The sequence below is a fragment of the Acomys russatus genome, chromosome 1, assembly GCF_903995435.1.
Source record: "Acomys russatus chromosome 1, mAcoRus1.1, whole genome shotgun sequence".
Taxonomy (NCBI): domain Eukaryota; kingdom Metazoa; phylum Chordata; class Mammalia; order Rodentia; family Muridae; genus Acomys; species Acomys russatus.
The window spans coordinates 111,196,348-111,209,289 of NC_067137.1; the positions used below are offsets into that span (position 1 = coordinate 111,196,348).

Genomic DNA, 12,942 nt, shown 5'->3' on the forward strand with positions numbered 1-12,942 from the left:
GGGAGAGAAGGATCTTGGGAAGAGGAAGGTCAGACACTGGAGGGGAAAAAATGGAACCGCCACGATGGGTTATGTGGGGAGAACACATGGCCAGATCCACATGGATGGAGGAGATGTGAACATTAACTAGTATTTATGGATTGTATGGAAGGTAGTTTAGGGGACTGATATCTGCCCTGACCCAGGTGAACCAAGGCTATTCTAAAATACAATAGCTATCTGTGTCTTTTATTGATTGGCAGTGGGTTAGAAAATACTGCTGTAATAACTATAAGCCTAATAACAAACATTAGGTCATACTTTTACATTAACAACAAAATAGAAAATGGTATATCTAGATATGGATGTATCTACAGATGGATAGATATAGACTGTTTATAACAAATGAAAAGGGTTTGCAGGTCTGGCACTAAGTGCTTTACAAGCTAATGTTTGATGTACAAGTTGAGCCTGAAAGATAAAAATTATTTTAAAATGTAAATCAGAGACTTAATTCAAATAAATTTATATTTAAATGTGTCCTACCTTTTATTTTTACAATGAATTTATTCTAATTAAATTAAGAATCAACAAGGTGTTAAATGTAAACATAGGAATCTAAACTTGAAATCTGGGAAAATGGGCTGGTTCAAACTCAGACAGAGACAGCGTAGGTAGCTAATCATATATTCCCATACCATCATCTTACTTACATTAAGGAAGAGTGAGGCTGCAGTGTCTTCTTTATCATCAGTACTAAATGCTTGATTTTAGTATTAAATGAAGAGCTACATTAATACTGACCCTGAAGTTGTCTTAGAATTCCTAATTGCAGACTGAGGAAAAACTAACCCTGCATATTTTAGACACTGTTATCATAGAATTAAAGTAGTTATGTTTTCAATTTGATAGACAAAAATATAATTTTAGAAATAAAATTTAAAGTCAGGATTCATACCTTGTGCAAGCATGTTAAATTCCAAGAACAGTGCTATGTGGTAGAGTTCCATGGCTTCTTCTGCCCTGGTCATGTTTGGCTTCCCTGCGACGAGAGCCTGAACTTCACTGAGACTCCCCACAGAGGGGCTACAGTGTAAAACAGAGAGGTCCACCACATCGGTATACATACAGTGTAATATCACTTTTGCATATTTTTTTGGTATAATGGACTCATCTAAAATAATTCTTGTGGGAGTTCTCAAAGTTCGGTCTGTGATTTCTTCACCAGTCCGTATTCTCCTTTGTAATAAATTTCGGAAAAATGGGGACCGTGCGGAAATGATAGCCTTGTGGGCTTTGAGCTCTTCATCTAAACAATTCTGATTTCCACCAAAAGCTTCAACTAGTTCAGAATCTGAAGAAAAACTAAGGACAACATCATAGTAACACATGTAATCAAAGAGTCCACGCATATCTACATCAAGCGAATTTGGTGTTCCAAATTCTTCACTCAGCTGAACAAGGATATCGACATTCTGAAACCTTGAGTCCTCCATGCCAAGCTCTCCCGTATAAAGGTAGTGTAACAAGGCAGAAAACATGGGCATGTCAATACCAGCTGTACTGATGTCCATTATTATCTCTGCCCCATACTCAGGTGAGGAAGAAAGCAGTGTTTTAAAAAATGGACACCTTGCTGCCAAAATGGCGCGATGAACAGGAAAGCAAGTCTCTTGAAATATTAAGTCCACGTCAGTGCAGTACTTGTACTCATAAAGGCCGGCCATATCCTTCTGCAGGGTCCGCGCTTCTGGTCTAGCCAAACTGGCTTGCAGAGAAAGCTCCTTCAAGGCTGAAGTCCCCTCGTACTCTTCCACTAGTGCACTGACGTCTCTAACATCCCACCCGGAGAGGAGTTCTCGCATCTGCTTGGCGTGATCAGCTGACCTATTTGATTTTCGGCGTTTAATAAACTTCTTTTTGAGGGTGGCAAGGCCAGAGGTTCTCTTTTTTTTGTCTTGTGGTTTCTCATGGCCATGGTCAAGGCTATACAACTTTGATTCACAACCATAGCCTTGCTGAGAATAGGATGATGTTCCTAAGAAGAAAATTAAGCAAATCATGATTTTTTAATATTCACTTTGAACCTTAACATATTTCAAGCCTAAAATTTTTACCAACACATTCCTAAATAAGTAAAATATTCCTAAATAAAAATGAACTAATTTTTGTATTGAGAGAGAGGGCTGAGCACTGTAATGCGAACTTGTAACCGCAGCACTTTAGGGGCTGAGGCTGGAGGTCAAGAATATGGTAACAGACTGTGCTGGAGAACTCAAGAAAGGCTGTGTGTGAGTGTATGTTTGTGTGTGTGTGTGCGTATTTATGTGTGAGTGTTTGTGTGTGCCACGTGTGCATTTGTATGTGAGTGTGTGTGTATGTACTGTGTGCGTATTTATGTGAGTGTGCGCCACGTGTGCATTTGTATGTGAGTGTGTGTGTATGTACTGTGTGCGTATTTATGTGTGTTTGTGTGTGCCACGTGTGCATTTGTATGTGAGTGTATGTGTATGTACTGTGTGCGTATTTATGTGAGTGTGTGCTATGTGTGCATTTGTGAGTGTATGTGTATGTACTGTGTGTGCATGTGTGTGTGCGTATGTGTATTTGGGGAAGTGGGGAGGGAAGATGGTTGCAAGCATGATGATCTAAGTTCAGATACGCATCCATTAGCGTAAGTTACACACAATGGTACAGTGTTGGGAAGCTGGAGACAGGCAGATCCTAGGGGATCCCTGGCCAACCAGTGTAGGTAAAACATGAGCTCCAGGTTGACTGGCAGATCTTTTCTTGTTTCTGTGTAGCCCCGGCTGTTCTAGACTCACTTTGTAGAAGAGGCTGGCCTTGAACTCACAGAGATTCGCCTGCCTCTGCCTCCCTGAGTACTGGGATTAGAGGTGTGCACCACTGCACTAGCTTAGCATCACTCTTCTTATAGCGATCCTTGGTTGGGTTACCAGCCTCTACATCAGGCAGCTCATGACCACCTGTAATTCCAGTTCCAGAGGATCCAACATCCTTTTGGACTCTAAAGGCACTTGTCACACAAACATATTATCAGGCACAGACTCATATACATTAAAAAAAAAAAAAAAAAAAAAAAAGCTAAATAAGGTGTTGTGGAATGTGATTGAAAAGATGCCTGATGTTAAACTCTGCCATGTATACACAAGCAAGTGATACCTGCACATACGTGCATGTAACACACACACACAAATAAAATAAAATAACCCAAAATTTAAAGGGCCAGAAAGATGGTTCAGTGGGAAAAGTCCCTTGCCACCAAACCTCTGTCCATAATTTGATTCCTTGGACTCACATGGGGATTAGGGGAGAACTGACTCTCCCAAGTTGTCCTTTGACTTTTACACATGTGCCATGAGTAAACACACACACACACACACACACACACACACACACAAACACACACACATTCTGTAACAATTTTTAATAAGAAGGAAGGTAAGGAGGAAGAAAGAAAGAAAGAAAAAAAAAAAAGAAATAGAAACAAAATGTATTTGACATTTTAAAAATGCCTCTGGTTTTTAGCAAGTGAGAACATCAAGGCCTCAGTCATGACTTTTTAGGAAATGGGAAGCAATTTACAAATTACAGACTAAGACTATTATATATAAAACTGAAATGTTTTTTCTTCAGCCACTCTAAAGCTCCATTTATAACAAGCCAGATTAACATAGGGATGAGGACATGGAACCTAGATACTGTAATTGATTTTTTTATGGCTCAGCACTCTTCTCATCTACAAAGATAACTGTTAACACAATTCTATTTACAGTCACAACAGAAAATAAAATTAAAGAAATGCAAAGTTACCTATGAAAGTCTGCTGGGCCTGTGCATTTCCCCCTACCCTTGGGGAACATGAATGAGGATAGTTAGATGCATTAGCACCCATTTTCTTCAGTCACTCCGGCATTCCATCTGCTGGTTCTTCAGAGTGTAATCCCAGAGGCCTTTATGAACCTTCAACCCTGGATCCAGCAGCCTCTTTTCATCCATTTCTTGATGGAAACAAAAATAAGTTATTTACTGTTTCAAATGTTTCTTAAACCACACAGTTTATTTAAAAAAAAAAAAAAAAGCTACTTTAAACTGCACTGTTTTGCAAATAATACACTGTCAAGCTTACACATACTTTTGGGTTTGCTGGGCAGTGATCATGCACACCTTTAATCCCTGCATTGGTGAGTCAGAGGCCAGTCTGGTCTACAAGTCCAGGACAGCCAAGACTAAAACAGAGAAACACTGTCTCCAAAAACAAACAAAAAAAAAAAAAAAAAAAAAAAAAAAAAAAAAAAAAAAAAAAAGAAAAAGAAAAAAAGAAAAATCTAAGTTTTGAGCTAGGAATCTGTTTGACTTTCCATTTTAAGCATAACATTATGCACTAAAAAGAAGAAACATCATACATAGATATAAGAAGAGCATTTCAGAACAAAGAAAAAGTTTGTACTAGAGCAAAGGTTCCAGAGAGGTGTGGGGATAACAGTCAGGAGGCCACATCATAAACTAACAATCCACATGGAAGAGGTTGTGAACAGTATCTGCAAATCCTGAGGGGACTGGCCCTTGTGTTTCTGTTCTAAGGTAAAACTGCTTGAGTTCATCTTTAATCTGTACACTCGAACACTTTACAAAAGAGAGATAAAGAAAAGCAAATGATAAGCTCCTAGCGCTTGTAAATTACTTGTTCTGTTTAAATATAGTAAGACAAAGAAAAAGCCATATTCTGTTTGGGCTTTTCTCTTAATTTTGAGAATCTTATAAATATATAATATCCAAACACCACTTTTTTAAAAATTTTGAGACACAGTATGGCTAAGTTGTCCAGGTTGTCCTTGATCTTGCCATCCTCCTGCCTCTGCTTCCCAAGTAGTTAAGACAACAGGCTCACATCACCAAACCCAGTCAACAACCAATGTCTTGGTATATCTTTCCCATAAACCCCCAAATAAAAACAATGTCTTCTATTACCTAACACTGTAACTTTAACATGTACAGGTCAGTTACAACAATAGCTAATTTTTAATGATTACACATTAAATTCTGAGGTAAGAAATTAATTCTCAGAGCTGAAAAGTGGAGATACATGCTTAGAGGAGACACAAAGCTAGGGAACAAGGTAAGTAAGAATACTTCTAACTCTGAAGGCCATTCAGATATATAAAACTTATCTTACTACAAAGGTAATAGTTGAATAAAACACAATTTAAAATTATTAGAATTGTTAGGATAAATGAGCTAGCAGGTAATCTAAATTCAGACTACGGATGAATTTTTTTTTTTTTAAAAGGATGAAATGTTTAACAATAAAATAGAAAATTATACACACACTTTCATAGGAAACCTGGTGGTATAACCTCAGAAATTCTCATTTAAGAAAAACCAGCATTAGCTGTGCATGGTGGCACATGTCTATAATCTTAGCCCTTGAGAGTCTAAGGCAGGAGAGTCTCAGGTTTCAGGCCAGCCCATCTGGGCTAGTGACATCCTGTCTCACAAATGGAGGAAAAAACAAAAGAAAGCACAAAAAGAATGTGTGTTTTCCTCTCATCTTTTATATATCTGTTTATACAGGCACAGACAAACATTTCCATATACATATACATGTGCATATGGACATCTTGTTCCAGGGTTCAGTGTAAGGCTGGGATGTTCTAACTAGACGCAGATACAGGTAAAGGAGAAGTCAGTCCAGCCAAACCATCTACTTGTGTATGCACAGCTTCTCCATGCCTACAGAACTATGAGAAAAGCGAGAGTGCAATTTTGAAGCTTACTCTGACACACAGGATATTTGGTTAGACAACCATGGACAGTCTTAGACATATCTCAGTGCATTCTGTAAGAACTACAAAGAAAGGATGCTAAAATGTTTAATACCTTGTAAACATTAAAATTTTTGTTTGTTTTGCTTTGTTTTTTTCAAGACAGGGTTTCTCTGTGTAACAGCTCTCTCTAGCTGTCCTGGAACTCGCTTTGTAGACCAGGCTGGCCTCGAACTCAGAGATCTGTCTGCCTCTGCCTCCCCAGTGCTGGGATTAAAGGCGTGCGCCACCACGCTCAGCTATCAAATGGTTTTAAAAAGGTAAATTCTTCCAACAAAGTCCATTTTAAAATTTACGAATAATGAAATCTCCTACAAGAGCTCTAAACTAAAACAAGTTTTGGAAAGAAATGATAAATGACCTGGGATCAGATATAACCTGAAGTCTTCTACCCTGTGTCCTGCAGCAGTTTTAAATCCTCAGGGTAACCCTGGCTTTGCAGTTTTACCACTAAACCCATAATTAAAATTCTTAAAATTCTTAAAATTCAAGGAAGAATTTTCCTACTTTCCAGGTAGTCAACAACCTAGCCCCAAATGGTACACAGTATCTTATTACTTAATTATTAACCTACTTTGTTGCCCTTAGATTCTAGAAATGAGAAATGATCCGAATTTTAATCTCTCAGGGATTATTTTCTTTCCAGGCAAGCCTTGACTGTCTTCCACAGGCAACAGGATACAATCGAGTTTTTGGATGATGTGAGAGGAAAGGAAAGGCAAGGCTTACAGGGCTGGGGAGGCCCAGAAGATGGATGCAACAAGCCTAGAAAGCTGATAAGTTCCTTTTCTAAAGTCACCATTTTGGGAAGTGTTTTCTGTTAACCAGCATCATCGGTCCCAATCAAGAAATGCTAACTGTTCAACACACCAGTGGGGTGGGAAAACTCACACAGAATGAACAAACAATCCTCCACACCCACCAAACAAAGTCTAAGTTAACATTTTCCAAAGAGTTTCCCTCAAATTTGGAAAATGCAGGGTTAAAGACAGCCAGAGGTTGTTCCTTTACCTCAGGACTTTTCGGTTCCTTCAAAGTGTTATGTATACTGTGAGGAGGAAGTATTCAGCATAACCTAATGGAGTCTTACTGCCCTACAGAGCACCAAAGAAATGAATTTCAAAATGCAGCCTGGAAAAAAAAATGCTGATTACAGCTACAAAACCATTTTTTACTGCTTTTATCAGAAGCCAGAATGATAGCCGATTACGTTAGCAGGGGCTGAATTCTGTCACTGATTATCACATACATGAGACAAGTTCCTCTTAACTTTTGGGGGGGAGGGGTTGAGACAGGGTTTCTCTGTGTAGTCTTGCCTGTCCTGGACTCACTTCGTAGACCAGGCTGGCCTCAAACTCCCAGCAATCCACCTGCCTCTGCCTCCCGAGGGCTAGGATTAAAGGCTTGCACCACCACGCTCGGGAAGTTCCTCTTAACTTTGATAGGCCTTAGTTTCTGAACCTATAAGAAGGCTGAGATGAGGTTTCTAAAATGTTATTTTCCTTTTTGTTTGTTTTTTGAGACAGGGTTTCTCTGTGGAGCCCTGGCTGTCCTATACTTCCTTTGTAGACCAGCCTGGCCTTGAGCTCACAAGAGATCTGCTTGCCTCTGCCTCCCTGAGTGCAGAGATTACAGGTGTGCACCACTATTACCGGGCACTGAACCAACATTTTTTATTGCTTCATAATCTATTCATCCATCTACTCATCCATTCATCATCTGAGTTCAAGAATTAATAGAAGTGTATCAAATTTTTTGTTTTTTTTTAAAGGAAAAGTCATTCTGGGTAAGGAAACATGGTAAGTATACAGGGAAACCTCCTGTTGCAATCCGTCCCACTCCCAGTTTCCATTTCTGGATTCATACTGTGGCATAATTGCATAAATTAATTAAATTCCCACCAAACTGTAAGCTCACTGATAGGGTTCTCTGCTCATTCATCTTAGAATCCTTATCATACTCCACAGAACCTAAAGTAGTTATGAAATCTTGAGTGATAAATGCTAGTTATTACTATGAATGTTGATAACTACTGTCTAAGACTAAGTCCCATGGAGTTCACATTATGACACTAGTAAGGCTTAGGTAAAGGGCTCAGATGGTAGGTGGTGTAAAGGTTTTACCCAGAACACAACAAGCTAGCTCCTGGTGCAGAGTAGGAAGAAGGCTGCACCATGATACATTACATTTGTGTTTTATGAAGATTACTGGATGCTCTGAAGGTAGAAGACACTAATGCTGAAGGACTTAAGAGCAGTCTTGCTAATGTCCAGAAAAGTGTTAGTAAGGACCTAGTTTTCCTTCTAAAATAAGGCTAATACCACTTACAACACAAGATCGTTTAAAGAATTAAGGAAATATATACTGCTGCTAGAAAACTGTAGCTTAGTGTACGAAGAATGTCATTTGAGGATCCAAGATTTCCGGTATGGATGTGGAAAGGTTAAGTGTATGTTGGAAACGTTTAAGTAGTCTCAAAAAGTTCACCAAGACTAAAGATCAATTTCTAGGAGGTAAACAATAGACTTGACTGCACTGTGAAGATTTGGTGAGCTTTACTCAGTTAATACTCACTGTGATTTATCCCGACCTACAATTCTATGCGTGCCTGCCCCCATATACTGCTTGCTTATCCTCCTTACTGTCCTCTTTGGCAGGAGTAACTGAGAAAGCAGGGGTTAGAACAGTGGTATCCATGGTAGCCAGGTAGCCTCAGCCCTGTCACCTCCAATATCAAACCCTCTTCTATTAGCTATATCCCCCACACTGAGATGCCTTTGGAAGGAGCAAGGAAGGTTTCCTGATAAAACAAAAGAAAAAGAGCTGTAAGCTGAGAGTGAAGAACAATTATGAAGCCCTGTAAGACAGCTTGGAGAGCTTAACGAGTCAACTGTCAGAAAAGGCAATGGATGTCATCTGTAACATTTGTTTATGAGCCAGTAATATATTTGCCTGAACAAATGAAATCTCTGTTCTAGGTAAGAACAGTGATTTTTCTACTGTTTAGTAATGCACAGAAGACAGCTCTGAATAACTAGGAAAAGTGGTGAAAAATCTGAGTCCACATGTGAACTCAGGGAGAAGTGTAGCTGACCTCAGAGAAAACAATGAAAAGAGCTTAAGTGAAAATTTTCTCATAAACTCCACTAGTAATCATTCAGACTGCAGATTATTAACAAATATTAAAAATACAAGGGTACGAGGCCAAAGGTGATATTCATAGTAGTTCTAGGCCATCCAGGATTACACAGTGACCCCATCTTTAAAAAAAACCAAAACAACAGCAGAACACAGTGGTGCATTCCTTTAACTGCAGCACTTGGGATGCAGAGGCAAGCAGATCTCTGAGTCTGAGGACAGTCCAAAACAGCCAGGGCTATACAGTGAGACTTTGTCTCCAAACAAACAAACAAGCTTGGGAGGTGACCCTGATAGAAATTTGAGATTATGGCTGCACACAGGGAAGAGAACAAAGGAAACAGAAACATGAAAACAGATATGCGAGCAAAGGTCCTTTACCCCATGCAGTCACCATCATCAGGACAGTTCAAATTCAAACTGTTGGGTATTATGAATAGCATTATAAATTAAGTTCTTCCAAATGAGAATGTGATAATGATTAAGACCTGGAGATAATTCAGTACTAAAATTTAAATTTTACTCATATGTTGAGGCTAAGGGGATGCAAATAAACATAAGGTGGGAGGCTATTACTTAAATTTCCAGTGAAAAGGGGTTGCAAATTCTGTATAATAGCTTAATAATGGCTATCCCAGGATAAAGAGCTCTGCCCACCAGAGCATCTGTTATCTACAGAATGTCTGACATGACAAATGAAGATTTAGTCTTTTGCCTCTGAAATCTACAGTTGGAATAAATCTTACGTATGATGCCTTTTAGAAATAGTAGGTTTAATGATGATCCACTTTTGTGAAACTTTAGGTATGAAAGAGCCTCTTAAAAGGACAGCCACAAGGAAGGCCTCTTAGGAAAACTAAGAGGTAGAAAACATGAAATTCTTTTTTTTAAAAGTGTACTTATTTTATGTACATGAGTCTCTTGCTTATGTGTATCAATGTACACCACATGGATGCCTGGTGTCCAAAAAGAACAGAAGAGGGTACTGAATCTTCTGAAAGCTGAGTTAAGGATGATTATAAGCTACCATATGGGTATTCACCCAAGTCCTCTGCAAGAGCAACAAATGCTCTTATCCACTGGACCATCTCTTTGATCCTGTCAGATAAAATTCTTAACCTTATCAGCATTATTGGAAGTATCTTTAAGTTTTCCTCATCCTCACTGATTTTGTGTTAACTAGTTCTTAAAACAGGCACAGTGGGAAGCTAATCATGTGACAGATACCTGTAATCCCCAGGTCGAGTGGAGAGCAAGACCAGAAAACTGTGAGGTTAAGACCTGCCTGAACTATAAAGGGATACCCTGCCTTAACAAATTAAAGTTTCCTAATATTTATGTTTCAACTTCTAAACACAAACATATTTTAGTATAGCACTCTCACAGGATAATTTACTTTTAGTTTAGTATTTATTCATAAATAGTATTTTTAAAAGATACATGAAGAGTATAAGCCGCAATCATATCCATTTCTTGAAATTCAAAACCATTTCTGACATAACTGAATTTTTGCCCAGAGTCTAGTGAAGCACAGGCTGTCATGAGATCCGTATGTGCCTGCACACTACCTGTATTATTGTCATGTTCAATGCCAGTAAGTTATGTTGGCTATTAAAGTATTTCATCAGATAAGGTTTTTAGAGATCAATTTTGGAAACCCAGATTTTCTTGATTAGTTGTTTTATGCTGCCTTCTCTGAACAGAAAATAACGTGCCTGTGGGTGTACTACACATGTGCATATGCCAAGAAATAATATCCACGGCAAAAAACAAACAAGAACAACAACACAAACAACAAAAAACCCATACCTTGTAGCATCTCACAACTCACAATTCCCGTCTTTAGTTTGCATGTGTTTTATTTGTTTGTTTGTTTGTTTTGCCTCTTCATATGGGACTGGAGACTGACTGAGACCAAGGTGTTTCCGAAAAGAGCACTTATTATTCTTACCATATTCCCTTTGCCTGGAACACTTTCCCACACGGTTTTCATATGGTTTATACTCTTATTCAAGTTTCTGCTAAAACGTCACTTTCTCAGAAGGCTAATTTATTAGTTCCTATAAAAATAACACTCTATCCCAGTACTCATACCCTAGCCCTTCTCTTCAATTTTTCTTCACAGTTCTTTTTTTACTTGAAATATTACATTTCTTTTCTTGCTAGCTCTCGTAGGCAGTATCCTATAAATTCCACAAGGTCCATTCCTTCATTTAGTCAACATTAAATCCTCTTCATGTAGGAAAGTAGCTGGAACTTATGAGGCATTAAGTTAAATATAACTGAGTAAGCTTTAAAAAAAAATAAACACTAAGTAAGCAAAGACTTGCTGACAGGTAGTAATAAGAATGACTTAGTCTTTTCAGACTCACAATTGTTTCTTGGGATCCATATTCCTTGATCATTAGTTTTAAAAGTATCGTTTCCTCAAGTATTAAGTACAGAATTATCACCAGGTAATGATGGTACATGCCTTTAATCCCAGGACTTGGGAGGAAGAGGCAAGGTGAATCTGTGAGTTCGAGGCCAGGGTGTTCTACAAAGAATGAGTTCCAGCACAGCCAACGTTACACAAAGAAACCCTGTCTCAAAAACAAACACACACACACACACACACACACACACACACACACACAAACAAACAAACAAAAACCATAGAATTATCAAATGATCCCACAATCCCACTTGTGGGAGTCTACTCTATAAAAGGTGATAACAAGGACTCAGTCAGGTATTTATGCACCTATGTTCAAAGCATCAATTTTCACAACAGCAAAGGGTGAATGCAACTCAAGAATAAACAAAATGTGAAGTATACGTAAAATAGGGTGTCTTATGTAATGAGAAGTGGTCTTAAGATAAGAGCTCAGTGGCCATCTCATGTGTGTGAGGGCTTGGGCTCAATCCTCAGAAATATCTAAGTTTTTTTTCCTTTTTCCTCTTCCTCCTTCTCTTCTTCCTTTTCTCCTCCTCCTCCTTTCTCTCTCTCTCTCTCTCTCTCTCTCTCTCTCTCTCTCTCTCTCAAGAAAGGATCTCATTATGTAGCCCTTTATGACAAATGTAGACGAGGCTCATGTTGAATTCAGACCTACCCTCTGAATGTTAAGATCAAAGGTGTGTGCCACCACATCCAGCTGCAGTAAGTTTCTCAATGAATTTTAAAATAGGAGATTCTGACCCACGCTAAAGCATTGAAAAACTGAAAGTATTGTGGTAAGTGAAGTAAACTTGTCACAAAAGGACAAATAGTGCATGATTACACTTATATGTAGCATAATCAAATTCAAAGGCAGAAACTAGAATGGTGGTTGCTAGGGGTTGTGGAATTAGGGTTTAATGAGCAGATTTTTATTTGTGGAAAATGAGAGTGATTTAGAGATGGGTATGTGAGTTACTTAATGTCATAAACTATATACTTAAATGATTAGAATGGTAATTATGTATTTTATATTATGTAGAAAATGAAAAACATTAATATAGAAAAGCAATGACACAAGTTCATTGTTTTTAAAAACATTCTCTCCAATTAAAATTTTCTTTTCATGATTGCAGTGGGATTATTGCACACCAGAATATGGATGCAGAATTCTCATGCATTAAAGCGTTTACTTTTCAAAAAAAGTTCTTCATGTAGACAGAACAGGCACCATTTTTTATTCTTTGAATGAAGATGTTGAGGTTAAGCTGTTATTTTAGTTTTGGCTCTGTTGCTATGATAAAATATCCTGACAAAGGCATCTTTAAAGGGGAAAGGCTCTATTTGGCTTACTATTCTGGGTGACAATCCATCATTGTGTGGGAATCAAAACAGGAACTTGAAGCAACTGCTTACATCCATAGCCAAAACAGAAAGAGAAGAGATGCTTGCATGCTCACTGCTCAGCTTGCTTCCTTGGCTTGTATACAATTCAGGGCCCAAACCCAGGGAATGGCACACTGACCACTTTTAAGCTAGACCTTTCCATATCAATTAATACAA

The 12,942-nt window shown here is 38.4% G+C and overlaps 1 protein-coding gene across 3 annotated transcripts in view; it reads right to left on the reverse strand.

Moving 5' to 3' along the window:
- Positions 1 to 12,942, reverse strand: part of Btbd7 (BTB domain containing 7) — an 88,288-nt gene that overhangs the window by 52,016 nt on the left and 23,330 nt on the right. For 2 of the 3 annotated variants that reach the window (XM_051150808.1, XM_051150817.1), the window contains exons 1-3: positions 4,136 to 4,157; positions 3,814 to 4,001; positions 938 to 2,017 (exon numbers count right to left, since the gene is read on the reverse strand). In XM_051150808.1, the coding sequence (XP_051006765.1) occupies positions 938 to 2,017; positions 3,814 to 3,895 (1,162 nt within the window). In that variant the 5' untranslated portion in view covers positions 3,896 to 4,001; positions 4,136 to 4,157. Of the gene's footprint in view, positions 1 to 937; positions 2,018 to 3,813; positions 4,002 to 4,135; positions 4,158 to 12,942 lie in introns of those variants that run through there. The other variant, XM_051150824.1, reaches the window with a different exon arrangement.